The sequence below is a fragment of the Acomys minous genome (assembly GCF_964271855.1).
Source record: "Acomys minous genome assembly, chromosome: 16".
In the NCBI taxonomy this organism is placed as follows: domain Eukaryota; kingdom Metazoa; phylum Chordata; class Mammalia; order Rodentia; family Muridae; genus Acomys; species Acomys minous.
Window position 1 is genome coordinate 11,924,023 of NC_140498.1, and position 27,556 is coordinate 11,951,578.

Sequence of the window (27,556 nt, forward strand, 5' to 3'; positions counted from 1 at the left end):
GATTTATTATATGTGTATGAGTGTTTTGCCTACATATATATATATATATATATATATACACACACACACACACACACACACACACACTACGTGTATGCCTGGTGCCTGTGGAGGTTAGGAGTTGGGTCCTATGGAACTGCAGTTACAGATGGTTGTGAGCCACTGTGTGGGTACTGGGACCTGAACCTGGGTCCTCTGTAAAAGCTACAAATGCCGTTAACTGCTGGGCTGTGCCTTTAGCCCCGCCCTTGGTTTTCTTGGTGATAGTCATGCTCAGTGAGGTGAAACAGAATCTCAAGGTAGTTTTAGTTTATGTTTCCCTGACAGTTAAGGGTGTTACTGCCTCGGACATGAACTGGTGCCTGAGATTTGATTGCTGCCCCTTGGCAGAGAGGCCATATGGGCACACAGAGGAAAGGGAAGCAGGCTACCCAGATGAGACCTGACAGGCTGTGGTCAGACGGTGGGGCAGGAGGACAGTACCTGTCAGAGGTCCAGGGGAGGGGAATAGGGCAGAAGAGGAAGCGAGGGGTGGGAACAGGAAGATAAGAGCGAGGGGATTACAATCGAGATGTAATGTGAATAATAAAAAAAAATGAATAAAAAATGTTGAATACTTTTTTCTCACATGCTCCTTGGCCATTTGTAGTTTCTTCCTTTGAGAATTATCTAGAGTGTTTTGGGTTGTGTTTTTCCACCTATTATGTAGCCATAAGGATGTTATCTCACCCAGCAGAACTAAGGTGTGGCCTGGTGTCCTCCTTATGTTCAGTGTCCCCTTCTGTCCAGAGTTGGCTTCTGAATTGGGACTAAATGGCCCATTCCTTCAGGCTCCCCTGCCCTATCTTCCTCATCCCCTGTAGTGGAGGAGCAAGCTCATGTGTTGCAGAAGGTGTCCTCGGCGGTGGGCGCTGGGGGGTGCCCCACGTATGCTTGTGTAAGCCGTTTTCTGTGAGCTGGGGTTGAGCCAAAGGCTCAGTAAGCCTCGGGTTCAGTTTCCCCTTTGGCAGGGACACCTCATGGCTGGCACTGTATCCGTCTCCAGGCTCCTGAAGGCATGTGGTAGCCGGCTGACAGAAAAGCTCTTGGAAGGTGCGCCCACAGAGGATACCCTGGTCCAGATGGAGAAGCTTGCTGGTAAGGCTCTCTTAGCTCCGCTGGGCCCCTGGCTTGTGACTGCCACAGTGAGTGGGTGTGAGTGAGCACCATGGCCTTTGTGACAACCAATCCCATGCTCTTGGTGATTTTGTTACGATTCTGTCTCATCTTCCTTGGTGGTACCTTGGTGGCCCGTTCCCGAGTGGCTTGGGGATCCCTGGAGCTCCCTGCAGGACTTGCCTGTGGTGGTTCAGCAGGTTGGAGGGCCCCCTGCAGGCAGCTCTGCTCAGCGGGTCTTCTCGGCAATTGTTTTTTGCCTCTCTAACCTTGGAGAAAAGCCTTGGGAACCTTGTTTGTTTCAGGAACTTCCTGAGACTTGTATCTCATGAGCTTCTCTTCTGCTCCTTAGAGGGAGTGTTTTAGTTCAGAGGAAATCACTGGACGACATCATCCCTACACCGTGATTAGAATCTCTACCCCTCGGCTTTAGAATCCTATGCACTTGACTTCCTAGGGTGGTCCCAGTGCAGGGCTGCAGCCCTCAACTCTGACTAGGCTCCCATAGAGATTATGAGTTCTGGAGTTCATAGTCCTGTCCCGTTCTCCCTCCTCCCCTCCCCTACGGCTGAGAGGTGGAAACGCAGTGGTCGCTTGTGTACATGGCACACAGTTTGTCACTAACAGGGCCACCCACTCCTCCCCCGTGAGCAGCTGGAGCTCTTTCCAGGTTGTCACTAGCTGAGCACTCACTTGGCACGTCTTTGTGTACTCAGGGGTGAAGAGACTCAGGAGTGAGGTCTCGAAAGCAAGACACACTCAAAAGTGTGTGAACCTTGGGGTCGCTTTCCAGTCCCCGTGGATCAGTCAGTCATAGAACGTTTTAGCATAGTGTGGCTCACAAATATGAAGGCTCTGCAGAGGCGGTCAGAGTCAGGTCTTGGGAGGATGTGCCTGCTGGGAGAAGAGTGAGATGTGGAGGCGTAAACGGGTCTCAGCCATATTTAAGCTGAGTCGTGTCGCGGTGAATCTGAGTGTGGGCTGCTCAGGTGTGCTTCCGAGTCAGGGAGCACTGGCTTCGAATCCGGCTCTGCACTTAGGGCGCACGCAGCAGAGGTTACCGTGAGGCTCCACTGTGAGGACTAGCGGAACCAAAACGTCTGTGTCTTGTCTGGGTCGGGGGAGATGGGAGGAAATAGTGTGGAGCACAAGGACTGGCCCCTGGCAGAGCAGTGCCGATACATGTGTGCTTTCTGCACGGCATAACCGAGATGTCCGGCAGTGGAGAAGGGCCAGCATCTTTCAGGAAGAGCTTCTAAGATGTCTCTTCTGGGGAAGGAGAGATGGCTCAGCGGTTAAGAGCACTGACTGCTCTTCCAAAGGACCCAGGTTCAATTCCCAGTACCCACATGGTGGCTCAGAACCATCTACAATGTGATCTGATGCCCTCTTCTGGCCTGCAGGGGTACAAGCAGGCGGAGCACTGTATACATAATAAATAAATAAATAAATCTTTTTTTTTTTTAAATGTCTCTTCTGACAAACTCTAACTCCCTCCACCCCCAGATGCCCAGTCAGTAGCACATAGTCACCAGGACACAGTCACCAGGCCTCTCTGGGATACAGCAGGAATTAGTGGTGTGTGTAGCTGGTGGTGCCTGAGGCAGAAATGGTCACAGAAGTAGGCTGTAGCACCTGTTTGTCTGTACCTGTCCTGTAGACTTAGAGGAAGAATCAGAAAGTTGGGACAATTCTGAGGCTGAGGAGGAGGAGAAAGCCCCTGCTATGCCCGATGCTGCTGAAGGGCGAGAGCTGCCCAGCTGCCCAACGGAGTCGGCCGTTCTCTCAGCCTGTGGGAGCTGGAAGTCCCCAAAGCTTTCTGTCTTCAAGTCCCTTCGACACATGAGACAGGTAAGCAGACAGGACGCAGTCCTAACTGTGAAGAGCCCAGTACACCTTTACCTCCAGGTGAGCTTCCACGTCCACAGGCAGGGGTAACACTGGGCATTTCTCAGTGGGCGTGTGGCTGAGGGCAGGGCGGATGTCCGGCTGCCTTTACTGCAGCAGCAGCACCCTTTCAGTGACGGGATAGGCAGTGCTTTTGTGCGTTCTCATACATGTTCACATACATGGGTGCATGTTCCTGTACGCATGTGTGCAGAGGCCAGATTGTCAGTCTTATGGGTGCTGCTGACATTATATTTTAAGACAGTGTCCCTAACTGGCCCGAGATTTGTCAAATATGCTAGTTGGCTGGCTTGTGTACCCCAGGGATCTGCCTCCCGAGCCTTTCCAGCTGTAGGATAACAAGCATGTGCCCCCATGCTTTGCCATATATAAATACAATTATTAAATATATATGTGTATATGTATGTGTGTGTATGTATAATTAATGTATTTACAGGAACAGCACAGATGACAGACAACATGGACTTGCATGTAGGACAAGTCAGAAAAGTGTAGTGAATGGATGGAATCTGCTATATGATTAAAAATGCTGCAATAAGAAATTTACTTACTTTTTGGGGAGGTGGTTTCTCTGTATAGCCTTCACTTTCCTAGACTTGCTTTGTAAATCAGGCTGGCCTCAAACTCACAGCAATCTGCCTGCTTCTGCCTCCCAAGTGCTGGGATTTACTTATTTGAGAAAAAAAAAAATCCAAAGGGCTGGAGAGACAGCTCAGAGGTTAAGAGCTCTGTCCTGAGTTCAATTCCCAGCAACCACATGATGGCTCACAACCATCTATAATGAGATCTAGTGCCGCCTTCTGGCCTGCAGGTATACATATAGGCAGAACACTGCATGAATAGTAAATAAACCTTCAAAAAAAAAAAAACCCCCAGCACTCTGGAGGCAGAGGCAGGTGTATCCCTGTGAGTTCAAGGCCAGCCTGATCTACAAAGCAAGAAACCTTGTCTCGAAAAACCAAAAAAGCCAAAGCCAGGCATGGTGGCACATGCCTGTAATCCCAGAGCTCAGGAAACGGAGGCAGGTAGACGTCTGTGAATTTGGGGCCAGCATAGTCTACAAAGTGAGTCCAGGACAGCCAAGGCTACACAGAGGAAAAACAAAACAAAAATAAATCTAAATGCTGGCATTGTCCAGAAAATTTTAACAGGCTTATTTATAATTGGTATAAAGTTGAACTGTTGAAATGTGTTCAGTGAAACATTTTGCTTGCATTGATGCTTTACACGTTGCATTTATATTAAAAATTCACCCACAAATGAAAATGGAGAAACTGCCAATACCTGATTTCTCACAACCATACTTATGTACCTTTTGACCCCATGGGAAAAATATCTGACATTCAGAACTACAGCTAATAGGAAGAAGAGAGAAAGAAAAATCATTTGAGAATGAAATGTTTCCCCTCATAGTGGACTCTTAAGCACGTTCTGTGCGTATGTGGCATGCTGGCTGGGTATCTTTTGGCATAATTGTTAACATGTTTGGCATGGATAGCACACAGGTTAGTACCGTCAGAAAGGCCAAACCAGATAGGCTTCACTTGCCTCCTGCAAAACACCAATAGCTGCACTCTGGAAGTGCAGATCTGTTTTAACGTCCTGAGCAATTTCTTGCACCAGATGTTGGAAGGGGAGCTTGTGAATGAGTTCAGTGGACTTGTGACAGCATCTGATTTCATGGAGTACCTCAGTGCCTGGCTTGAAACAGTGAGGTTTCTTCACCTCTCCAGTAGAGGGCGCACTCTTGCGAGCGGCGTTTGTAGCTGGTTGTTTCCTGGGTGTTTTACCTCTGTTGGATTTGCCGGCAGTCGGCTTTGTAAAAGCCATGATGTGGGGGTTGAGGATTTAGCTCAGTGTCCCTGGGTTCACTCCTCAGCTCTGAAAGAAAGAAGAGGCCATGCTATGGGCACCTCCTTACTTATCCCCTTCTCCCTTGGCTGGAGCTCAGAGGCCCTGGCATTAGAGAGCTGTGGCGCTGCCTGCAAACACTTTTCCTGCTTTTTGTTTTGTTTTGTTTTGATTTTTTAGACAGGATTTCTCTGTGTAGCCTTGGCTGTCCTGGACTTGTTTTGTAGACCAGGCTGGCCTCGAACTCACAGCGATCCACTTGCCTCTACCTCCCGTGTGCTGGGATTAAGGACATGTGCCACCACGGCCGGCTTCAGAGGCCAGTTTTTTTATGCAGGTTCTGTGTGGACGCTGACCTCAGGTTGCCAGGCTTTCATGGCAAAGCCTCTCTCAACCTGCTGGGTCATCTCTCTCACTCTTCCCAAACCCCCCCCCCCTTTTTTAAAATGAGTATTAATTTGACCAGCCAAAAATTATTTCCATTTTGGCTAGTGGAGAGGCTAGTGAGATGGCCCCCTGGGTAGAGAGCCTGCTGACAACCATAAAGACTAAGTTCGATCCCCAGGCAAATGCCTTGAGCCCTAGGGTTTCTGTTTGGGAGACAGTTGTTCCCTGGTGCTGAGCTGAGTTGGTTTTGCTAATTCTTCATGAGGTTACAGAAGCAGGAATTGCAGTTCCTACTGCAGGCAGAAGTACTTGGCAGCCATGAGTTCTGTAAGATACCGTACTGTGGCCTATTTTTGTTAGTTTTGTTTGTTTCAGAGTCAGTGTTTGGCCCCAAGAAACAACAGGCTCCACCTGTCAGGGTTGCAGGAGTGCGTGGCAGGCAGAGAGGAGAGAGTTTTGGATTAAAGTACAAAGATACCACAACCAGAAAGCGGGCCTGATCCTTTGAAGGCCTCAGCAGCTGAGGAACTGTAGCTCTAAACAAGGTCCCCAGGCAGCTGGCCTGGGCGAGCGCCAGGACGAGGGTGCACCTGGTGGTGGAGACAGAGTCCTCATTCTTCCTGGTGCAGCCAGGTGAGGCAGATGTCAGTTCCAAACACTCCAGCAGGACAGCGTGTCTAGAGAGGGTGACAGCTACAAAAGGTAAACACCTATTTGCTTCAGTATAACCCTGGCTGCCCTGGAGCTCTCACTGTAGACCAGGCTGACCTCGAACTCACAGAGATCCACCTACCTCTGCCTCCTGAGTGCTGGAATTAAAAGTGTGTACCACCACCACTCGCTCGGCTTGCTTCATGTTTTTCAAAGTAGAGTTGGGGGGGGGGTATGTTAAGACCTTTGGAATCTGGCTGCTTCTCTGGTCCTCTGTCAGCCTTGGGCAGGTCACCATTTCCCTAGGAAGCAAAGTGACTTTCCCTTTGCTGACTCTGATCTTCTTTTGTAAGGAGATTATAGTCTCCGACCATACAGTTTTGATTGGCTCCCATATGATGCATAAGGAACTGTGTTCTGTATTTCAGGTCTTGGGTGCCCCATCTTTTCGCATGTTGGCCTGGCATGTCCTCATGGGAAATCAGGTGATCTGGAAAAGCAGAGATGTGAACCTTGTCCATTCAGCGTTTGAAGTCCTCCGGGTGAGACCCTTTCCCTATGTGCTAATGTTTGACTTGGGGCAAAATATCAGGGGTACCAGTGCAGAGCCCCAGAAATCAATTTTCTTTGCCTGGTGAAAATGGTCAGGCATCAGGGCTCCCGTGGAAGGAACCTGTATTGTCACTACTGACAACTACACTGTCTCCCCTTCCTTCATCTGGAAATTCTTCTGAGAAGTTACCTGGGCAAATGCTGCCACTTGATCCTGCCTGGCTGTTCTCAAGTTGGGGTGCTGGTGTAGGAGCAACTCACAGCCTGCTGCCTGCCAGAACTCACAAGTGCCTCTCTGTGCAGTGAGCATCTGAGCCGGCAAGGAGACTGGAAGAGACAGCGCATGTCAGCACTGCTATGTGACTGAGAGCCAGGGCCAGAAAAACTGGGGGCATCCTGGTGGGAGACCACATGTGGACTGAGGGACCAGGGACGCACTAAGGAGGGAGGCTGAGGAGCAGAGGGCGCTTCGTAGTGTTTTCTGAGCTGCCCTGTTCTCCACAGACCATGCTGCCTGTTGGCTGTGTCCGAATCATCCCATACAGCGGCCAGTATGAAGAGGCCTATCGCTGCAACTTCCTGGGCCTCAGCCCTTCCGTGACCGTCCCTGCTCATGTGCTGGCCTCAGGCAAGTACCTGCTTTGACATGTGTCCCGGCTGCTGCCCTGAAAGGCTCCTATATCCAGCCTGGGGGTGTACCTAGATCCAAATCACAAGTTTTAGGGCACGACAGTCCCAGATGGGCCGGTTGGGGGTGAACTAAGCCCTTGGAGCAATGCCTTGTGTTTGCATGGCGCTAGTCTGCAGAGGCGTTGGCTGTCAAGTCCCCATGCCACTAGCTGTGTGTCTGTGTGGCCACTGAACCCTCAAGGCAGTGTCCACCTACAGGACTGGTTCTCAACCCTCCTAATGCTGCCACCCTTTAATACAGTTCCTCTTATGGTGACCTCCCCAACCATGAAATCCTTTTCTTTTTCTTTTTCTTTCTTTCTTTTTTTTTTTTTTTTTTTTTTAGATTTTTCAAGACAGGGGTTCTCTGTCTTGCCTGTCTTGGACTCACTTTGTAGACCAGGCTAGCCTAAAACTCACAGTGATCTGCCTGCCTCTGCCTCCCGAGTGCTGGGATTAAAGGCGTGCACCACCACGCCCGGCCATAAAATTATTTTCATTGTTACTTCATAACTCTAATTTTGATAGTTATGAATCGTAATAGAAATATGTGTTTTCTGATGGTCTTAGGCAATCCTCGTGAAAGAGTTGTTGTATCCCACGGGGTCGCACCCCACAGGCTGAGAACCACTGATAAAGGATAGAGTAATAGTGGAACCCTTCACAGATGGTTGCTTTGAACGAATGAACTTAAGTTGTAGTGTAAAAGTTATTCCTAATTTAGCTGAGGTGAGAATTAGCCCTTTACTCAATTAATGGATAAGCTGCAAAAGGCATTAAGCATCTTCATTCACGGGAGGCCTGTCCCTGACAGTGTATGCCTGGGGGGCGGGGCTTGCAATTGGGTCCGGGAACACTTTACAAGATAGTGTGCGCTTGTTGCTACAGAGTTCGCAGTTGTTGTGGAGGTGCTCCCGGCCACGCGCTCAAACCTCCACCCATCTGGGGGCGAGGATGACCAGTCCCTCAGCAAGTATGAGTTTGTGGTGACCAGTGGGAGTCCTGTGGCCGCAGACAGAGGTGGGTGCTGCTGCCGCTGTCCCCATTCACAGGGGTGGGGCTGGGGCCACCAAAGCACTTCCTCACCAGTGTTCATATCCCCAGTTGGGCCCACCATCCTGAATAAGATCGAAGCAGCTCTGACCAACCAGAACCTGTCTGTGGATGTGGTGGACCAGTGCCTCATCTGTCTCAAGGAGGAGTGGATGAAGTAAGCCCCAGCCTTGCCTTGACAGCTGTGTGTGTGTGTGTGTGTGTGTGTGTGTGTATGAGTATGATTGTGTGTATCTGTATCTTTGTGTGGGAGTGTATGTGTGAGTGAGTGTGTGTGAGCGTGTGTATGTGGGTATGTGTGTATTTGTAGGAGTGTGGTGGGGACAGCTCTGTCAGTGTTCTCTCATGCCAAAAATCAGATGTTTGTTAAAGAGGCCAGGTACCAGGCAGCGGTAACACACACCTTTAATCCCAGCACTTAGGAGACAAAAGGATGTGGATCTCTGTGAGTTCTAGGCCAGTCTGGTCTACAGAGAGAGAGAATTCCAAGGCAGACCGAGAAACCCTGTCTGGAAAAACAAAACAAAACAAAACAAACAAAAGAGGCCAGGCTGTGACCTATAGGAGCCTGTGAGAGTGGAGTTCAGACACCAGCCCTGCTACCCAGGAGTTTGGTGACTTGGGAAATGATCTGCTATGTCTTGCCCTGGACCCTGTGTCCTAGCAGGTGGAGTAGCTGCTGAGGTTTGATGCTGGGCAAGTGAAAGAGGAGCATGGAAACCACAGAGCTTTTCTTAATTCCTTAATTCCCTTTTAGTTTTGGAGGGCGGGAGGGTACTAGGCGGCCGACCTAGGCACACGCTCAGTTGGTGCGGCCGGACAGCCGCTCTTACGGCTTTATAAATGAACATTACTTGTTTCCTGTGCCTTAAGCCTTAATAGTAGTTTTATCACATTAACTGAACTAGTTGAACATTTTCCTGGTTTCGAGTAATGCAGCAAAACGAGGAGCAGCATTTCTTCATTTCTCTCCTTTTCTGAGAAGGTTGTTCTCCCGTCTTACCCAAGCTGGCCTTGAACTCCTGAGCTCAAGGAATCCCCCCCAACCCAACCCCCACTCCACCCCCCATTTCAGCCCCCTGAGTAGCTGGGACTGTGGGACATTGTTTTCTTTCGCCATGGTGATAGCCTGGCCTTCTTCAGGTGAGGCCCTAAGCATGGCCATGCTGCAGCCCCGCGCCCTTCTTCTGTGTGGAGGAACTCCAGCGGGGCCTGCAGAGCTCTCGCTGGTCTGGAATTTGGGCCCCATGGGTAGAGCTTGTCTATTGGGCTCCAGGTCTAAGTGTTGGTTTTGTTTTCTGCAGCAAAGTCAAAGTCCTGTTTAAATTCACCAAGGTGGACAGTCGTCCCAAGGAGGACACACAGAGGCTGCTGAGCGTCCTAGGTGCGTCAGAGGAGGACAACGTCAAGCTGCTCAAGTTCTGGATGACTGGCCTGAGCAAAACCTACAAGTCCCACCTCATGTCCACAGTCCGCAGCCCCACGGCCTCAGAGGCGCGGACCTGACTCCGACAGCACCTTGTGGAAGGTACTGGGCATCCCATGCCTGTGCGGGACACCGCCCTTGGCTTTCTGACTGTTGGAGGAATGAAGGCTTCTGGGCTTGGCTTTGCCCTCTTGTGAGGCTCTGTCGTCCCATAGCTGTTGAAATATAGGGGACAAAAGACAGTGGTCCCTCTGCATCCCACTGCCCAGTCAGGGACTGGCAAGCTGTGCTCTATGCCTCTTGAGGATACAGGCCGGGAACTGAGGGGAGTCAGGTCGGCCTGCCTCTGAGGTTGTTCCTGCTGCAGCGTGTCCTGGCAGTGTTAGGACAACCCTGCCCACCATGGAAGGCAGCAAGCATCCTAGCTTGCTTATCTTCGGCGTGATGACATCAGGTCATGTGCACACCCATGGCCTCTGCTCAGCTTGCCAGCTGGCAGCTGCATCAAGTTCATGGCTGGGTTTTTGGTTTTGTTTTGTTTTGTTTTGTTTTGTTTTGTTTTAGGTTTCTTGTTTGTTTTTGGGGGGAGGGGTTGGTTTTTTTGTTTTGGGTTTTTTGTTTTTGTTTTTGTTTTTTTGAGACAGGTTTCTCTGTGTAGCCTTGGCTGTCCTGGACTCGCTTTGTAGACTAAGCTGGCCTCACAGCGATCTGCCTGCTTCTGCCTCCCAAGTGCTAGGATTAAAGGTGTGCTCCACCACGCCCGGCTCCTGTTTTAGTTTTTGAGTCAGGGTTTTATTCTGTATTCTGTATTCTGTTTTATTACACCTGGTTTAGAACTCAGAGCGTGGCCTATGCCAGTTGCAGACTCGCAGCAATCCTCCTGCCTCAGCTTCCCAAGTGCTGAGGTTACAGAACTGAGCTATCATAACTTTACATTGCTCTCTTCCCTATTGTAGCTACAGCATTAACCAGTGACTGTAGATCATGACTGTCTTAAAACAGATCATCTGTGCTGGGCGTGTGGTGGCGCACGCCTTTAATCCCAGCACTCGGGAGGCAGAGGCAGGAGAGCGCTGTGAGTTCGAGACCAGCCTGGTCTACAAAGCGAGTCCAGGATAGCCAGGGCTACACAGAGAAACACACACACACACACACACACACACACACACACACACACACACACAAAACCCCAACAACACAGCAACAAAAAAGACAGATCGTATTCCACCATTGCAGGTTTAATAAGGACACGGCTTGGATTTCCTGAAAGCTTTCTGGGTTTGTTTTTATATTTTTGGTGTTTGTTTATATTTAACATGAAGACTAAGTTTATGTGTCTTGATCTTTGTACAGTTGCAAGAACATTGAAATGTAATAAATCTATTTTTGTAAATTGCCGACTACATCTTTGGGTTTTAGGTTTGTTTTTGGCTTTCGTTTGTTTTTTTGTTGTTGTTTTCTTTGTTTGTTTATTTGTTTGTTTTTTGAGACAGGATTTCTCTGTAGCCCTGGCTGTCCTGGACTCAATTTGTAGACCAGGCTGGTTTTGAACTCAGAGTACTCCGCCTGCCTCTGCCTCCCTAGTGCTGGGATTAAAGGTGTATGCCATCATGCCCAACCCAGTGAATGTGTTGGTTTTTTAAAAAGATTTATTTATTTATTTATTTATTTATTTATTTATTATGTATACACTGTTCTGCCTACATGTATGCCTGCATGCCAGAAGAAGGCACCAGATCTCATTATAGATGGTTGTGAGCCACCATGTGGTTGCTGGGAATTGAACTCAGGTCCTTTGGAAGAACGGCCAGTGTTCTTAACCTCTGAGCCCTCTCTCTAGCCCCCTAAATTAAAGACTTTGTTTGTTTGTTTATTTATTTATTAATTATGAGTGCTCTATTTGCATGTACACCTGAATGCCAGAAGAGGGCATCAGATCACATTATAGATGGTTGTGAGTCACCATGTGGTTGCTGGGAATTGAGCTCAGGACCTCTGGAAGAGCAGACAGTGCTCTTAACCTCTGAGCCATCTTTCCAGCCCCTGACTACATGTTTTTGTTCTGTTTTGTTTTGTTTTGTTTTGTTTTTGATTTTTCGAGACAGGGTCTCTCTGTGTTAGCCTTGGCTGTCCTGGACTCACTTTGTAGACCAGGCTGGCCTCGAACTCACAGCGATCCGCCCGCCTCTGCCTCCCGAGTGCTGGGATTAAAGGCGTGTGCCACCACGCCCGGCCTGCCTACATGTTTTTAAGTTTGATGCTATTAATCAACTCGTTTCCATCAAGGAGCTGCAGCTGTGTGGACTGTGTACCACTGTGTGCCAGTAGGGGCTGAGGAAGGCATCGTAGGGTCCACCTGTAGATTCTGATGGATTCGGACACTGAACGGTAGAAAATTACATGCTTGGGTTGTGTATGTGGGCCATGATTGACTGACTAAGCAGATAGCTCAGTCCTGCAATCCCCACACTTGGGAGCTGAGGCCAGCATAGGTCACACAGTAAGCCAGGCTGCGCTACAGAGTAAGACCCATTTGTCTAATGTTGCCCTGTTTCAGGAAATGGCTGACCAAGGCAGATGAGAGGAAGAGGTGTCTAAAGCACCAGTGTGAGAGAGCAGTCTTGGAACAGGGAGTTGCTCCAGCCAGCTCACAGTAGGAAGTCATGCTGGCCTAGGGAGTGCTGGATAGATGAGGCAAAGTGACATCTGTGACATCTGTGTGTTACTTCAGCTTTGGATATGAGGCGGTCTTCTCTCCCCGAGTGTAGCATTCCCTGAACCGCTGACCTATGTTCAAACAAAGCCTCTGATTGTCTGCCGGTTCAGCTGCTGAGCCCCTTAGTAAGTAGGAACTCAACCCCAGGTAGGTCTGCATTCACTTCACAGGAAGGAATGTACCCTGTGTTCCCATCAGAGAGTAAGACCTGCCCCATCAGTAGGGACAAAGGACAGGATGCTAAGTGTGATCCACTGTAGACCTGCCCCTTGAAAACAGTCTGATTCTTTGTTTTTGTTGTTTTTTTTGGGGGGGGGGTGAGACAGGGCTTCTATGTGTGTGTCCCTGGCTGTCCTGGACTCACTTTATAGAACAGGCTGGCCTCGAACTCACAGACATTCGCCTGCCTCTGCCTTCCTAAGTGACAGTCTCTTTATTTTTGTTTTTTTGTTTTTTTGAGACAGGGTTTCTCTGTGTAGCCTTGACTATTCCTGGACTCACTTTGGAGACCAGGCTGGCCTCGAACTCACAGTGATCTGCCTGCCTCTGCCTCCCAAGTCCTGGAAAGTCTCATTCTTAAAGATTGACTCAGCAATCAGAACGTGTATGTGCTGGCTAGTTTTATGTCAACTTGACACAAGCTAGAGTTATCCGAGGGGAGGCTACTGATAAAAGTGCAACCCAGTTGCAACAAGGGTCCCCAGCATTTTGGAGATGCCAGTACTGGCTACGGCCAGGACAGTAGCAGGCAGTAGAGCTGGCCTGAGCTCAGAAACCCAAGCTGTGTGTGCTGCAAGGTGGCAGGGCTGAGAAGTGACCCAGTGCTTTGGAGGAGCCCAGGTGATCACTGAATTCCAGATGTTGGACATTGGGTTGGAGTTTGGTTTTGCTTTATTCAGGTTGTGACTGTGCCCTAGTTCTTCCCTCTTGAAGTAAGAAAGTATTTAACCGTTGATTTTTACAGGAGCCCACAGTTAAGAGAGTCTGAACTTTTTTAAAAAATATTTTACTTAATTTTAATTTATGTGCATGTGTTGGTATAGGAGTGTCAGGTCTTGGAGTTACAGACAGCTGTGAGCTGCCATGTGGGTGCTGGGAATTGAACCAGGGTCCTCTGGAAGAGCAGGCAGTGCTCCCAACCACTGAGCCATCTCTCCAACCCCGAGATTTTTCTTAGGCTGGGTATAGTGGCACACGCCTTTAATGCCAGCACTTGGGAGGCAGGGACAGGTGGATCTTTTTCTTTTTTCTTTTTTACTTGTTTTGTTTTTTGTTTTTGTTTTTCTTTTTTTTTTTTAAGATTTATTTATTCATTATTATGTATACGGTGTTCTGCCTACATGTAAACCGATAGGCCAGAAGAGGGCATCAGATCACATTATAGATGGTTGTGAGCCACCATGTGGTTGCTGGGAATTGAACTCAGGACCTCTGGAAGAGCAGGCAGGGCTCTTAACTGCTGAGCTATCTCTCCAGCCCTTGATTTTTAAGACAGGGTTTCTCTGTGTAGCCTTGGCTGTCCTGGACTCGCTTTGTAGATCAGGCTAGCCTCGAACTCAGCAATCCGCCTGCCTCTGCTTCCTGAGTGCTGGGATTAAAGGTATGCACTACCACGCCCAGTTCAGACTTTTTAAATATATAACTTTATTTGTTTTAATTTTATGTTCATGCCCGTGTATGTGTCTATGTGAGGGGGTTAGACCCCAGGAACTGAACTTACAGATAATTGTGGGCTGTCATTCACAATTGCTGGGAATTGAGCCTGGGTTCTATGAAAGAGCAGCCAGTGCTCCTACCCATGGAGCCATCTCTCCAGCTCTGAGACTTGGATATTTTAAAGGAACTAAAATGTTTTGCTTTGCCCCCCCCCCTCTCTCTCTCCTTTCTTTATTGAGACAGGGTCTCATTATCTGTCCTGGAACTCAACTCTGTAGACCAGGCTAGTCTCAAACTCAGAGATCCGCCTGCCTCCCCTTCCAGAATGCTGGCACTAAAGGCATGTGCCACCACTGCCTGGCTCTGCTTGGAACCTAACTTCTTTATTTTATTTTATTTTAATGTTTCTAGAATAGGGTTTCTCTGTGTATCCTTGGCTGTCTTGGACTTAGTTTGTAGATCATGCTGGCCTTGAACTCAGCAATCTGTCTGTGTCTGCCTCCCAAGTGCTGAGATTAAAGGTGTGTGCCATCATGCCTGGATGCTCTTTTTTATTTAAAAAATTTTTTTTTGATACAGGGTTTCTCTGTGTAGCCTTGGCTGTCCTGGACTCACTTTGTAGACCAGGCTGGCCTCAAACTCACAGAGATCCACCTGCCTCTGCCTCCCGAGTGCTGGGATTAAAGGCGTGCGCCACCACACCCAGCTGAAAAGAAAAATTTTTGAGGGGCTGGAGAGCACTGGCTGCCCTTCCAAAGGACCCAAGTTCAATTCTCAGCACCCACATGGCAGCTCAGAACTACTTAGAACTCCAGTTCCAAAGGATCTGGCCCTTTCACACAGACGTGCAGGCAAAACACCAATACAAATAAAAATGAAAAAAATAAAATAATAAAAATTAAAATGGGGCCAGAAAGATGGCTCAGCAGTTAAGAGCACTGTCTGCTCTTCCAGAGGTCCTGAGTTCAATTCCCAGCAACCACTTGGTGGCTCACAACCATCTGTGCCCTCCATTGCCCTCTTCTGGCCTGCAGGTGTACATGCAGATAGAACACTAATATATACAAACAAACAAATAAAAACCAATAAATCTTTTTTTAAATCTTTATTTTTTTTTTCTCATCAGCATTTTTTTTTTTCACCATACATCCTCTCCTGCGCATCAGATCTCCTGGAGCTGAAGTTGTAGACAGTCGTGAGCACCGTGTAGTTGCTGGGAATTGAACCCAGGTCTTTTGGAGCAGCCAGTGCTTATAAACTGTTGAGCCATCTCTCTGGCTCCAAACTGCAGAATATTTTAAGACAGGATGTTAAAAGGAAGCAAAACAGGATGTTTTAAGGGAAAAGCTCATTAAGATGGGATGTTTATACAGGGAGGTGAAATAATAGGTGTACAGAGAAGTTCCATCCTGCAGGCATGCTCTGTGAGCAGTAAACACTGAGTAGCTTCCGGTAGTCCCGGAGCCGACCAGACTCACTAGGCTCCTGCCTCCCCAGCAGCTGTGGGGGCTTGTGTTAAGCTGCCTGCAGGCTGTGCAGTGTGCTCCAGGCTCTGGCTTTTGTGAGCTGTCTTCCATGCTGGGCTGGGCTTTGGCGATGCAGCTGACTTTGAGTCATTTCTGCTACTGTAAGGAACCTTTCATCCATATTCCATAAGCAACTCCATAAGTAAAACTCACTGCTTCACCCTGCATGGTATCCAGTGGATGGCCTTGGGTGGTAGCCATACTTGGACCTGTTGTCAGTTACGTATTTGGGCTGAGTAAATGTTTGTATCTCCCCCCCAAGAATAATGTCACCAGCCGGGCGTGGTGGCACACGCCTTTAATCCCAGCACTCAGGAGTCAGAGGCAGGCTCCTCGAACTCTCTGTGAGTTCAAGGCCAGCCTGGTCTACAAAGCGAGTCCAGGACAGCTAAGGCTACACAGAGAGACCTTGTCTCGAAAAACAAAACAAAACAAAACAAAACAAAAAAGAATAGTGTCACACAGTAAGTGTCCCCTCAGAGTCCATGTTTCAGCCTAGTGCTGTTTAGGAAAGCTGTTCTTAACCTGAGTGTCATAGCAGGACCTGGGTGGCACACGCCTGTAGTCCCAGCACTCTGGGAGGCAGAAGCAGGTGGATCACTGTGAGTTCGAGGCCAGCTTGGTCTACAAAAGTGAGTCCAGGACAGTCAAGGCTACACAGAGAAACCCTGTCTCGAAAAAACAAAAAACAAAAAAGATTTTATTTTCTTGTTTTTTAATTATTTTAAGATTTTATTTTCTTATTGTTTAACTGTGTGTACATTTGTTGGTATGTGTGCATAAGTGTAAGCACCCATGGGAGTCAGAGACATCAGCTCTCCTAGGAGCAGCAGCTTCAGGTATTTGTGAGCCACCTGATGTGGGTTCTAGGAATTGAACTATGGTCTTCTGCAAGAGCAGGTCAAACTCTTAGCCACTGAACCATCTCTTATTTATTTATTTATTTATTTATTATGTATACTGTGTCTAGCTTGCATGTACACCTGCGGGCCAGAAGAGGGCACCAGATCCTCATTATAGATGGTTGTGAACCATCATATGGTTGCTGGGAATTGAACTCAGGACCTTTGGAAGAGCAGTCAATGCCCTTAACCTCTGAGCCATCTCTCCAGCTCCACTAGGTTACATTCTTAAAGCTAGCCACAAAGGTCTATTCCTTTATTTGGCCACTTCTTCCCTCTGAGGCTGACTATGAAGGTCCAGCTATTGGACGTACTGAAGCTGAGCAATCAAAAGCCCCCTTTTAGGCTCACCTAATTATCCTGTCAAATCAGAATTAAACACCTTATCCTAACACGGGAGAGGGGGGTGTGGGGATGGGGGTGTGGCGGGTCCCTTTTTCCTTTATAAACAGCTATTTGCCTACAGGCTACATCTGTCTCTGTCCAGATGCAGTCCCGTGTCCTCTACCCCCTTGTCTCTATCTCTGTCCTCTATCTCCTGTGTCCCTCAGTCCTTGCCTTTGTCCCTTCAGGGTAAATCAGTCTCCCTTGTGCCGAGAACTTGGTCTTGGGATATCTTGTGTCCTTGGAGGTCCTTTCAGTGTGTGAAGTCTTTGGGCAGTGAAGGGTTTTTTGTTTGTTTGTTTGTCTTTTGGTTTTGTTTTTGTTTTTTTCAAGACAGGGTCTCTCTGTGTTAGCTTTGGCTATCCTGGACTCACTTTGTAGACCAGGCTGGCCTTGAACTCACAGCGATCTGCCTGCCTCTGCCTCCCAAGTGCTGGGATTAAAGGTGTGAGCCACCATGCCCGGCAAGAAGGGATGCTTTAAGGGAGTTTTCAAAAGCAAGCTGTTAGAGAAGGGAGTCTGGATTCCCAAGTCTGTCTTCTTCCATGTGGACCTACTTGCTGCTCTGGTTCCACCGTAACAGGGGCCTTTTCCAGAAGCTTCTGTTTTACCCTGGGTCTTCCCAGCCTCTAGAACTGTGAGCCAAAATAATGTTTTTTAAAGATTTATTTTTATAATTGTATCAGCTACATTTTTGTTTTTATTTTATTTTATTTTATTTTTTGTTTTTCAAGACAGGGTTTCTCTGTGTAATAGCCCTAGCTATCCTAAACTCACTTTATAGACCAGGCTGGCCTCCGAACCCACAGAGAGCCTCTGCCTCTGCCGGGATTAAAAGCATGCACCACCACAGCTGGCTTGCATTTCACGCTCTCATCTTTCTGTTGGTCTTGTTCAGGTCATGGCTGAGGGTCCATGGGTGCATCTCCCCTGTCTTGTCTGGGGCACGCTGTCTAACATCGGGTATCCTGAGCTCCAGGCTCACACGGTCTCCACACCCTCTTCCATAATGCTTAGCCTTAGGTGTAGGGGCCACAGTGCAGATGTTCCAGTTGGGGTATGGGCAAGAGTGCTTGCCGCCGGATCTGGAGAGCTGATGATGCCGTCCCCACAGTCACTAATGCTGTGCAGTGTGATCAGCTGTGGATCACTGTAATCATCTTCATCTGTTAAAAAAATGGAGGGGGGGTAATAAAGGGTGAGAGCTTCACTCCTCTGTCGATAGAGGTTTCTAGAAAACAGAAATTATATTGGCTTAGGAAATCAGCAGTAAGTAGGTCCTTCCCTCGGGCCTATGACCTTCCCAGCCCTGGGTAGTTGGCTAGGCTCACAGTCCAATGCATGAATTCCTTCCTGTTGACCACAAGCAACAATATGCTAATTGGAGAAAATCCCATTAATATCAGGACAGGGTATTCCTAGCCCCATTTCTTTTCAATATAATGCTTGGAACTCTAGCTAGAGCTGTCAGACAAGAGACAGAAATTAAGGGAAAACAGGAAAAGAAGGCAAACGGTCTCTTTTTGTAGTAGATAAGGTATACATGAGACGTCCCTCCCCCCCCCCAAAAAAAAGTCACCAGAAAGCTAGAAATGATCAACCATTCCTGCAAAGCGGCAGGAAACAAACTCCAAAGGAGTCACAGAATGTTTTCTGTTGTCACCTGTGCTCACCTGTGCACGCCTTGCTGACTCTTGGAGTGTTCGCTCCATCTGGAGCCAGGGAGGTGACTCATAGTTAAAGTGCTTGCCGTGCAAACATGAGGACCTCAGTTTGGATGCCCAGCACCTGTATTAACGATGGGTGTGGCGGTGAAAATCTGTAACCCCAGCACTGTGGAGAAGGATGGCTCTCTTGAGCTCACTGGACAGGCTGTCTAGCCTAACCTGCCAAGGTCCAGGTTCGGAGAGAAACCTTGTCTCAGAATATAAGCGGGGAGGACCAGGGAAAGGTCTCCACAGATGAGACAGGAGAGCCTGCTGTCAACCTGATGCCCTGATATTCATGCCCAGGGCCCACATGTGCCATGATGCAGATGGCCCAGGCACTTAAATTTTATGTGCGTTGGTATTTTGCCTGCATGTCTGTGTGAGGGTGTCTGATCTTGGAGTTACAGACAGTTGTGAGCTGCCATGTGGTTGCTGGGAATTGACCCCTGGTCCTTTGGAAGAGTAGCCATCTCTACAGCTTAGCCCAGGCACTTTTTTTTTTTTTTTTTTTTTTTGCCCAGGCTAAAAGGTAATACAATTTTATTTTAAGTGGAGAGCAATTGGGAAAGACTCAGATCTCTGCTCTCCATGTGTATGCACACACTACACACCACACACCCCACCCACCACACCACACACACACTACACACCACACACCCCACCCACCACACCACACACACACTACACACCACACACCCCACCCACCACACCACACACACACTACACACCACACACCCCACCCACCACACCACACACACACTACACACCACACACCCCACCCACCACACCACACCACACACACACACACACACACTACACACCACCCACCCCACCCACCACACCACACACACACACACACACACACACACACACACTACATACCACACACCCCACCCACCACACCACACCACACACACACATACACACACACTACACACCACACACCCCACCCACCACACCACACACACACACACACACACACTACACACCACACACCCCACCCACCACACCACATACACACACACACACACTACACACCACACACCCCACCCACCACACCACACACACACACACTACACACCACACACCCCACCCACCACACCACATACACACACACACACTACACACCACACACCCCACCCACCACACCACACACACACACAGAGTACACACCACACACACACGCACAGAGTATACAACATACACACACACACACATACACACACACACACACACACACACACACACACACACATGCCCATACCACACACACAGTATGTCTAGGGATGATCTCTCTTTGATGGGCCTGCTTTGAGTACAGAGCTTTTTGAATCTGTAAGTTTGTTTCTCATCAAACTGTTTTTAGTTTTCTGTCCTTCTTATCTTTCCGGAGTGTCCCTCATTACGTGTGTGCTGTGACTCTGACATTTGTCCTGCCAGGTCACTGATCTGTGTGTCCTCATGCGTTTTCCCTGCATTTCAGACTGATTAATTTCTGTTGGCTAATTGATAGGAATCATAACTTTATTGATGAGGTCAGCCAATACATTAAGTAACTAGGTGTCTGTTGATGGGTGCCAAGACTGTTCTGATGTCTTGGCTGTTAGGAAAAGTACTGCAATGAACAAGGAAATGTAGACCTCTTATGGCTAGACGTCATTTGAGTGACCTTTGCTTGACTGTGGTTCTGCTTTCCCCATGGCCCAGGACACGTAACAGTCCAGATGCTTGCTCGGGGCAGCTCTCAATGTTTACACAAAAAGTTAGACCCATGTGCTCTTTGCACACATCCGGGCCGGTGGGAGTGCTCTGGGCCTGTTTAGCCTGTGGTGTTCGGTAGGTTAAGAGTGCTCAATGTTTCTGCCTTGGAATATTTTTAGTAATATTTGCTTCAGGATGTAGTGCCATCCTAAGTCAAGGACTGTCTGGACACCCAGAAAAATGTCAGCTCAGTGCTATTATATTTTTTCTTAAATTCTGAGAGGGTAATATGAACTTACTTTCTGAAATCTTTGTTAAATCTACCTGGGCAGAGAAAAGTTTTCTTGGCACTTTCTCCATTTATGGGCCACATTTTCCTTTTGCTTCCAGGTCTAGTAAGTTTTGGTTGAAATCTGAAAATACAATACACAGCTGGGACCTTCATGCTGTTCTGAGGTTGTCACTTATCAACCTCAGATTTTTAAAAAGATTTATTAATTATGTATGTATACAGTGTTCTACCTCCATGTATGCCTGCAGGCCAGAAGAGGGCACCAGATCTCATTACAGATGGTTGTGAGCCACCATGTGGTTGCTGGGAATTGAACTCATGACCTCTGGAAGAGCAGCCAGTGCTCTTAACCTCTGAGCCACCTCTCCAGCCCTCCTTGAGTTGTCTTATTGCCTTAGCTAAGACTTCCAGCGCTGTATTGAATAGGCATGGAGAGTGGACGTCCCTGTCTTGCTTCTGATTTTAACGGAAACGCTTTGAGTTTGTCTCCATTTGGGTTGATGTTGGCAGAGGGCTTGCTGTAAATTGCCTTGGTTACGTTGGGAAATGACCTCTTATCCCCAGTCTCTCCAGGATTTCTGTCATGAAGGGAGTTGGGATTTTGTCAGAGGCTGTTTTTGCATCTAATGAGATGATCCTGTGGTTTTTGATTTTCGTCTGTTTATGCAGTGAGCTACATTTATTGATTTTTGTATGTCAAACTATCCTGCATGTCTGCCATGAAGCAAACTTACCATGGTGGGCAATCTTTTTGATGTGTTCTTGGATTCTGCTTGCAAGTATTCTATTGAGAATTTTGGCATCTGTGTTCATAAGGGAAATGGTCTGTAATTTTCTTTCTTTGTTAGATATTCCTGTGGTTTAAATACCAGGGTACTAGTGGCCTTGTAAGAATTAGGAAAAATGTTCCTTCAATTCTTAGGTCTGGTAAAATTCTGCACTGAATCCATCTGGCCCTGGCCTTTTTTTTTTTTTTTTTTGGCTTGGGAGACTTTAAAATACTGCTTTCATTCATTAGGTGTTATGGGTCTGCTTAAATTGCTTGTTTGATCTTGATTTAACCTTAGTAGGTTTTATAAAGAAATCCATTCATTTCTTTTGGATTTTCGTTTGGTTATAGATTTAAAAATTATGTTCTTATGATTCTCTAGATTCCCTCCGGATTTGTTATTTTTGTTTGGTTGGTTTTTTGTTTTGTTTTGTTTTTGTTTTTTCAAGACAGGATTTCTCTGTGTAGCCTTGGCTGTCCTGGACTTACTTTGTAGACCAGGCTCGCCTTGAACTCACAGCAATCCACCTGCCTCTGCCTCCTGAATGCTGGGATTAAAGGCGTGTGCCACCATGCCCAGCTTCCTCAGTATCTGTTTTAATGTCCCTTGTCATCTCTAATTTTATTAGTTTGGACCTTTTTTTTTCCTATCGTTTTCAGTGACTCTTTGTATTGTTTGTTTCTATGGCGTCATGGACTTTCTCTAATCCATAGCGCTCAGACAGGATGCAGAGTTCTGGTGGAAGCATATTTGTCTTGACTGGTTATGTTTGTGGTTTAATTTTATGGTTTTTTGAGACAGGGTTTATCTGGGTAGCCTTGACTGTCCTGGACTTGCTTTGTAGACCAGGCTGCCCTGGAATTCACAGTGATCCGCCTGCCTCTGTCTCTGGAGTCCTGGGATTAAAGGCGTGCGCCACCACTCCCGACCTATGTTTGTGTTTTGCACTGAGGTCTAAGCATCTGGAGTCAGGGTTATTGAGGTGTTTCTAGATGTTGATATCTGGTCTTGTCTTTGCTGGGCGGATGTTCTGTTCTTTGGTTGTTATTACTCCCTCTGGATCGTCGGCAAAGCATGGTGGCTATGGGGTCCCTGGTAGAGCACTATGGGGTCCCTAGCAGAAAGTGCCTCCATAGTTCGATGGGTGTCTGAAAGGATGGAGATGGAGGAGGAGGAAAGCCTGAGGAGGGCTGAGAGCTGGGTGGACTGGGTCCACACCAAGCGGTGCAGTCCCCGGGGAGTAGAGGTGGTGGGAGAAGGGGGCTCCTGTAAGCAGGCTGCTATAGGGCTGAGTGTGAGCTCCTAGAGATCATTGCGGGACCAGCTTTCCTGGGTTTGAGCTATAATGTAATGCCAGCAGGAGGTCTGTGTGTTAGATTTTGGTGGGGCAGAGTAAAGAGACAAAAGACAGGAAAGAGACCAGCCTCTGACCTCCACAGAGGAGGCTGTGTTTATGAACACACACAGGGCCAGCCTCTCTCCTGCAGGAATGAGGAGGTCCGAAGGGGAGTCAGGCTCTTACTGGGGTGGGCCAGGGGCTTCGGTCGGAGGATGCTGATGCAGCAGTGGAGGGTACGTGCAGACCGCAATGACCTCTTGGGGCTGTTTCCCCAACAGAGTTGTATTATCTTTAGTGACTTTGCCAGGGCTGTTGAGTTGTGGGGTTGTGGTTGACGGACAGCAGTGGGGTTTGTGTTTTTCTGTGGCTGGGAATTCTATCATTCCAGACCCCAAAAACATAAAAAAAAGGGGCAGAGACATCGTCTCTTTCTTAGTTGTTTTGAGCTGAGGACGGCTGCCACCTGGAGCGGCACTTCCGGGGGGGGGGGGGGGGAGGGTAAATCTGTTGAAGAGGCAGGTCCTTTGGTCCACTTGCCAGGAACTGAGTTTTAACTTGATGGGTTCTGCATGGATCCTGCGATGGCCGTCATGCGTTCCTGGAGACATAATTGGTAGAGGGCCAAAAACAGATGAGTTGGTTACCAGGTGAAACAGGGCTTGCCGGAAAGATGGAGGGAAGGGGGGTGGAGTGAGAGGGACAGAACGAGGGGGTGGGAGGAAGTGGGTGTCTATAGATAAGTGTACCCATATAGGGGAGGGGCTCATTTGTATTGCGTCTTGAAGGGCCGTCGGTAATTGGCAGGGGTGAGTCAGGACAGAACGGGAGGTGGGGGTGGGGTCGGGGGAGGGGGAAGCAATAGCTCTGTGTTCAAGATTGTGGAAAAAAAGAGGGGATGGTAGGAGGGAGAAATTTTTCCTTCCAGGTCTGTCCGTTCAGGGTAACAGTGACCAGTCCCACCACCATGATGCTGCAGCAGAAGAGAGCTGGCGGAAGCAGCAGAGCTGGGGAGCATCAAAGGGAGGGGCCCAGGGGGAAAATAGGCGGTCAAAGGAAACAACTGTTTCCGGTCTGAGGTGAAAGGAGTGAAGGTCACTTGCAGGCAGGGTTTTTCCTGTAGTGTCTAAAAAAGTCTTTTTGTAGATGTGTCAGGAACAAACAGCTGTTGTGGGGTGAGAGCCATTGTTTGGGTACGGGGAGAGGTCTGGGCATTTTAAGGGAGGTGTGTTTCATAAGGAAAACATCTAAGAGACAGGGTAAAGAGCGGAGGGGCCTGGGGCGGAAAGAACCAAAAGCCGGAACAGAGGAGGAAGCTGGTGGTTGGATTTGTCTGGTCCCTGAGCCTGTGGGCCCCATCTAAAACCAGATCGGCGTTGTTGGTGCAGAAGCAGCATTGTGGAGGACGGCACAGACCCCGAGCTAGGCAGTAGTCAGGTCAAGTCTTTAATTCTGGAGTACTGCAGCAGCCAAGAACTGAGTCGGTCCTGAAGGATGTTCAGCTGATCTGAGAAAGCCTTAAGGTTTTGTTTTGAGAGCTGGTGAGTCGGCTTCGCCCCAGCTGTTTGGTTCTGAGCCCTGAAAACAATCCTGGGATGGCGATTCGGTTGGTACATGGCCTATTAGTCCCTTCTAAACAGGTCACCCTAACTGCTTGGAGTGGGTTGGGGTGCAGAGCTCTCTAAATTGCTTCCAGCTGACCAAAGGGGCAATGTAGAAAAGGCAGCCCTTAGAGTGGCTCGGAAAAGGGACCGTTCCAAAGGGCCACAGCGAAACTTATCAAGTGACAAAGAGACCTGGAGCATGAACCAGTCACTTGGTAGTAACGCGCACTCTTGCCTGTATTATGGAAGGTGGGTGGTAACTCTGCACCTTTGTAGGGAACATTAAGAAGTTAACGAGAAAAAAAAATGTTTTATTTTTACATTGAGATGACATAAGTTTTGTTTAGTAAGGTTAAATGGCTGGACCATGCACCAGAGCTCTGTGGAAGGACAGGTGACTGTAATTAGCTCTTTGTTACATCAGATTCCTGCGTGAGGGACAAGCACCAGGAAGCTTCTGTCAGTCAAGTCAGCCATTTTCTTTCTTTCTTTCTTTCTTTCTTTCTTTCTCTTTCTTTCTTTCTTTTTTTTTCAAGACAGAGTTTCTCTGTGTAGCCTTGGCTGGCTGTCCTGGACTTGCTTTGTAGACTAGGCTGGCCTAGAACTCACAGAGATCCACCTGCCTCTGCCTCCCGAGTGCTGGGATTAAGGGTGTGCACCACCACACCCGGCTAAGTCAGCCATTTTCATAGGATTGCCTAGCAATCTTCCAAGGATATCACTTGGATGCCCTAAATAATTAAATGAAGCTTTGAGTTTGATAACAGCAAATCTGCCAGCCTACTTTGAATAGTCCATGGACACTGGGACCAGCTTTTGCTACAGGTAGTTTTTTTTTTTTTTTTAAAGACAGGGTCTCCCTAAATAGCCCTTGGCTGTCCTGGAATTTACTATGTAGACCAGGCTGGCCTCGGACTCAGAGAGATACACCTGCCTCTGCCTCCTGAGTCCTGGGATTAACGATGTACACCACACCCCTGGTTTACGAGGAAGGATTGAAAGCCAGGGTAAAGGGCATAGCCAATTGAAATACCTGAAGGCCCCATATCAATCAGGGGCCAGCTTCGGTGCAGGTTCGTCTGTGCATAGCATCGGTGTGTGTCAGTGTGGGAGCCATCAAGGGCCGGGTAATCACTCTTTGTCTCTCTGTCTTAGATCTTCAGGGTGAGGGTGCACTCTACGATCCTCCACTTGGCCACAGAATCCATCCTCCTGTTGTGTGAGACGTGTGGCGTACGTCGTCTTCACCAGAGATGAGTGGCGGGAGATTTTCCTGGTCAGCCAGGACAGGAGCCGCAGGCCTCTGGCAGCTCCTATTTCCTGCATCTCACCCTGCAGCGAGGCTAGCCTCTGTGTCCCAGCAAGGGAACGTGGATTACCTGAGCCTAGGGATGCCCTGCTATGTAAGTGTATTGTAAAATGTACCCTTCTCCCCCCCCCCCCCCCCCCCCCCCCCGCCAGGGTTTCTCTGTGTAGCCTTGGCTGTCCTGGACTCGCTTTGTAGACCAGGCTGGCCTTGAACTCACAGTGATCCACGTGCCTCTGCCTCCCGAGTGCTAGGATTAAAGGTGTGTGCCACCACGCCTGTCTAAAATGTACCCATTTTATTCAAGCATTCACCTTTAAAAAAAATAACTACTTTAAAAATATGCCTAATTTTGAATATTTATTTATTTAATTTATTTATTTATTATGTATGCAGTGCCCCACCATGTATGCTTGCATGCCAGAAAAGGGTAGTAGGTCACATTATAGATGGTTGTGAGCCACCATGTGGTTTGCTGGGAATTGAACTCAGGACTTCTGAAAGAGCAGCCAGTGCTCTTAACCTCTGAGCCATCTCTCCAGACCTTGAATATTATTTTACATTAAAAATCTTTAAGACATTAATTCCAGCACTCAGGAGGCAGAGGCAAGCAGATCGCTGTGAGTTCGAGGCCAGCCTGGTCTACAAAGCGAGCCCAGGACAGCCAAGGCTAAGACCCTGTCTCAAAAAACAAAAACAAAAAACCCCCAAACAAACAAAAAGTTTTTGAGATGGAGAGATGGCTCAGAGGTTAAGGGCACTGACTGTTCTTCTGGAGGTCCTGAGTTCAATTCCCAACAACCACATGGTGGCTCACAACCATCTATAATGTGATTTGATGCCTTCTTCTGGCCTGCAAATGTACATGCAGGCAGCACTGTATACATAATAATAAATAACTTTTAAAAATTATAATTTTTAATTAAACAGTAGTTATAGTCAGTGTTGAGAATGGGAACCTCATTTTCTTGATCCTTTTATTTTATATATCTAGTAGATGGGACTTAGGAATGATTGATTTTTTTTTTTTTCTTTTAGTCTTTTTTGCTTTGTTTTTTGAGACAGGGTTTCTCTGTGTAGCTTTGACTGTCCTGGACTTGCTTTGTAGACCAGGCTGGTCTACACACACACACACACACGTTTTTGGACACAGGGTTTCTCTGTGTTACCCTGGCTGTCCCAGAACTGGCTCTGTAGACCAGGCTGGCCTCAAACTTATGAGATCTGCTTGCCTCTGCCTCCTGAGTGCTGGGATTAACGGCCTGTGCCACCATGTCCAGCAAAATATAATAAAAAAAATTATTTATTTATTTATTTACCAGAAGAGGGCATCAGATCACATTATAGATGGCTGTGAGCCACCATGTGGTTGCTGGGAATTGAACTCAGGACCTCCAGAACAACAGTACCCTTAACCTCTGAGCCATCTCTCCAGCCCACAAAATATAATGTTTTGTTTTTCGAGACAGAGTTTCTCTGTGTAGCCTTGGCTGTCCTGGACTCCTAGGCTGGCCTCGAACTCCAGGTGCTGGGATTAAAGGCGTGCCCTACCACTGCCCGGCCTTTTGTTATAAGTTTTAAGCTAACTTCTTTCTTCTTGGAGCAGTTTTTTTTTTCTTTTAGTACCACCCCCTGCAATGGTCTTACAGATCCTGAGAGAAAGTAAGTTTACATTTTAGAAAGAGCTTGGAAGAGACCTATGATTTAGAATGGGGGTGTTGTGGTGGTGTGTGTGTGTGTGTGTGTGTATGTGTGGGGGGTAGGTGGACACATTTTTAACAGGACCAAGAAAAAGGGAAGTATTGTGAGAGTTAGACATCTGTGGTTACATTTAGCCATTTTAACTTTTATATATAAACTTCTCTCAATTATAAACTTTAAAAACTGGACTGGAGAGATGGCTCAGGGGTTAAGAGCACTGGCTGCTCTTCCAGAGGACCTGGGTTCAATTCCCAGCACCACATGGTAGCTCACAACTGTATAATTCCTGTTCTAGGGGATC

General features: G+C 47.9%; 1 protein-coding gene across 4 annotated transcripts in view; it reads left to right on the forward strand.

The window, feature by feature from the left end:
* FLCN (folliculin) overlaps window positions 1-27,556 on the forward strand; it is a 43,607-nt gene that overhangs the window by 11,458 nt on the left and 4,593 nt on the right. For 2 of the 4 annotated variants that reach the window (XM_084763770.1, XM_084763771.1), the window contains exons 7-13: window positions 1,046-1,137; window positions 2,816-3,006; window positions 6,381-6,494; window positions 7,009-7,132; window positions 8,062-8,193; window positions 8,278-8,383; window positions 9,531-10,044. In XM_084763770.1, coding sequence (XP_084619896.1) covers window positions 1,046-1,137; window positions 2,816-3,006; window positions 6,381-6,494; window positions 7,009-7,132; window positions 8,062-8,193; window positions 8,278-8,383; window positions 9,531-9,732 — 961 coding nt within the window. In that variant the 3' untranslated portion in view covers window positions 9,733-10,044. Of the gene's footprint in view, window positions 1-1,045; window positions 1,138-2,815; window positions 3,007-6,380; window positions 6,495-7,008; window positions 7,133-8,061; window positions 8,194-8,277; window positions 8,384-9,530; window positions 10,045-25,403; window positions 25,652-27,556 lie in introns of those variants that run through there. The other 2 variants (XR_014775797.1, XM_084763772.1) reach the window with 2 other exon arrangements.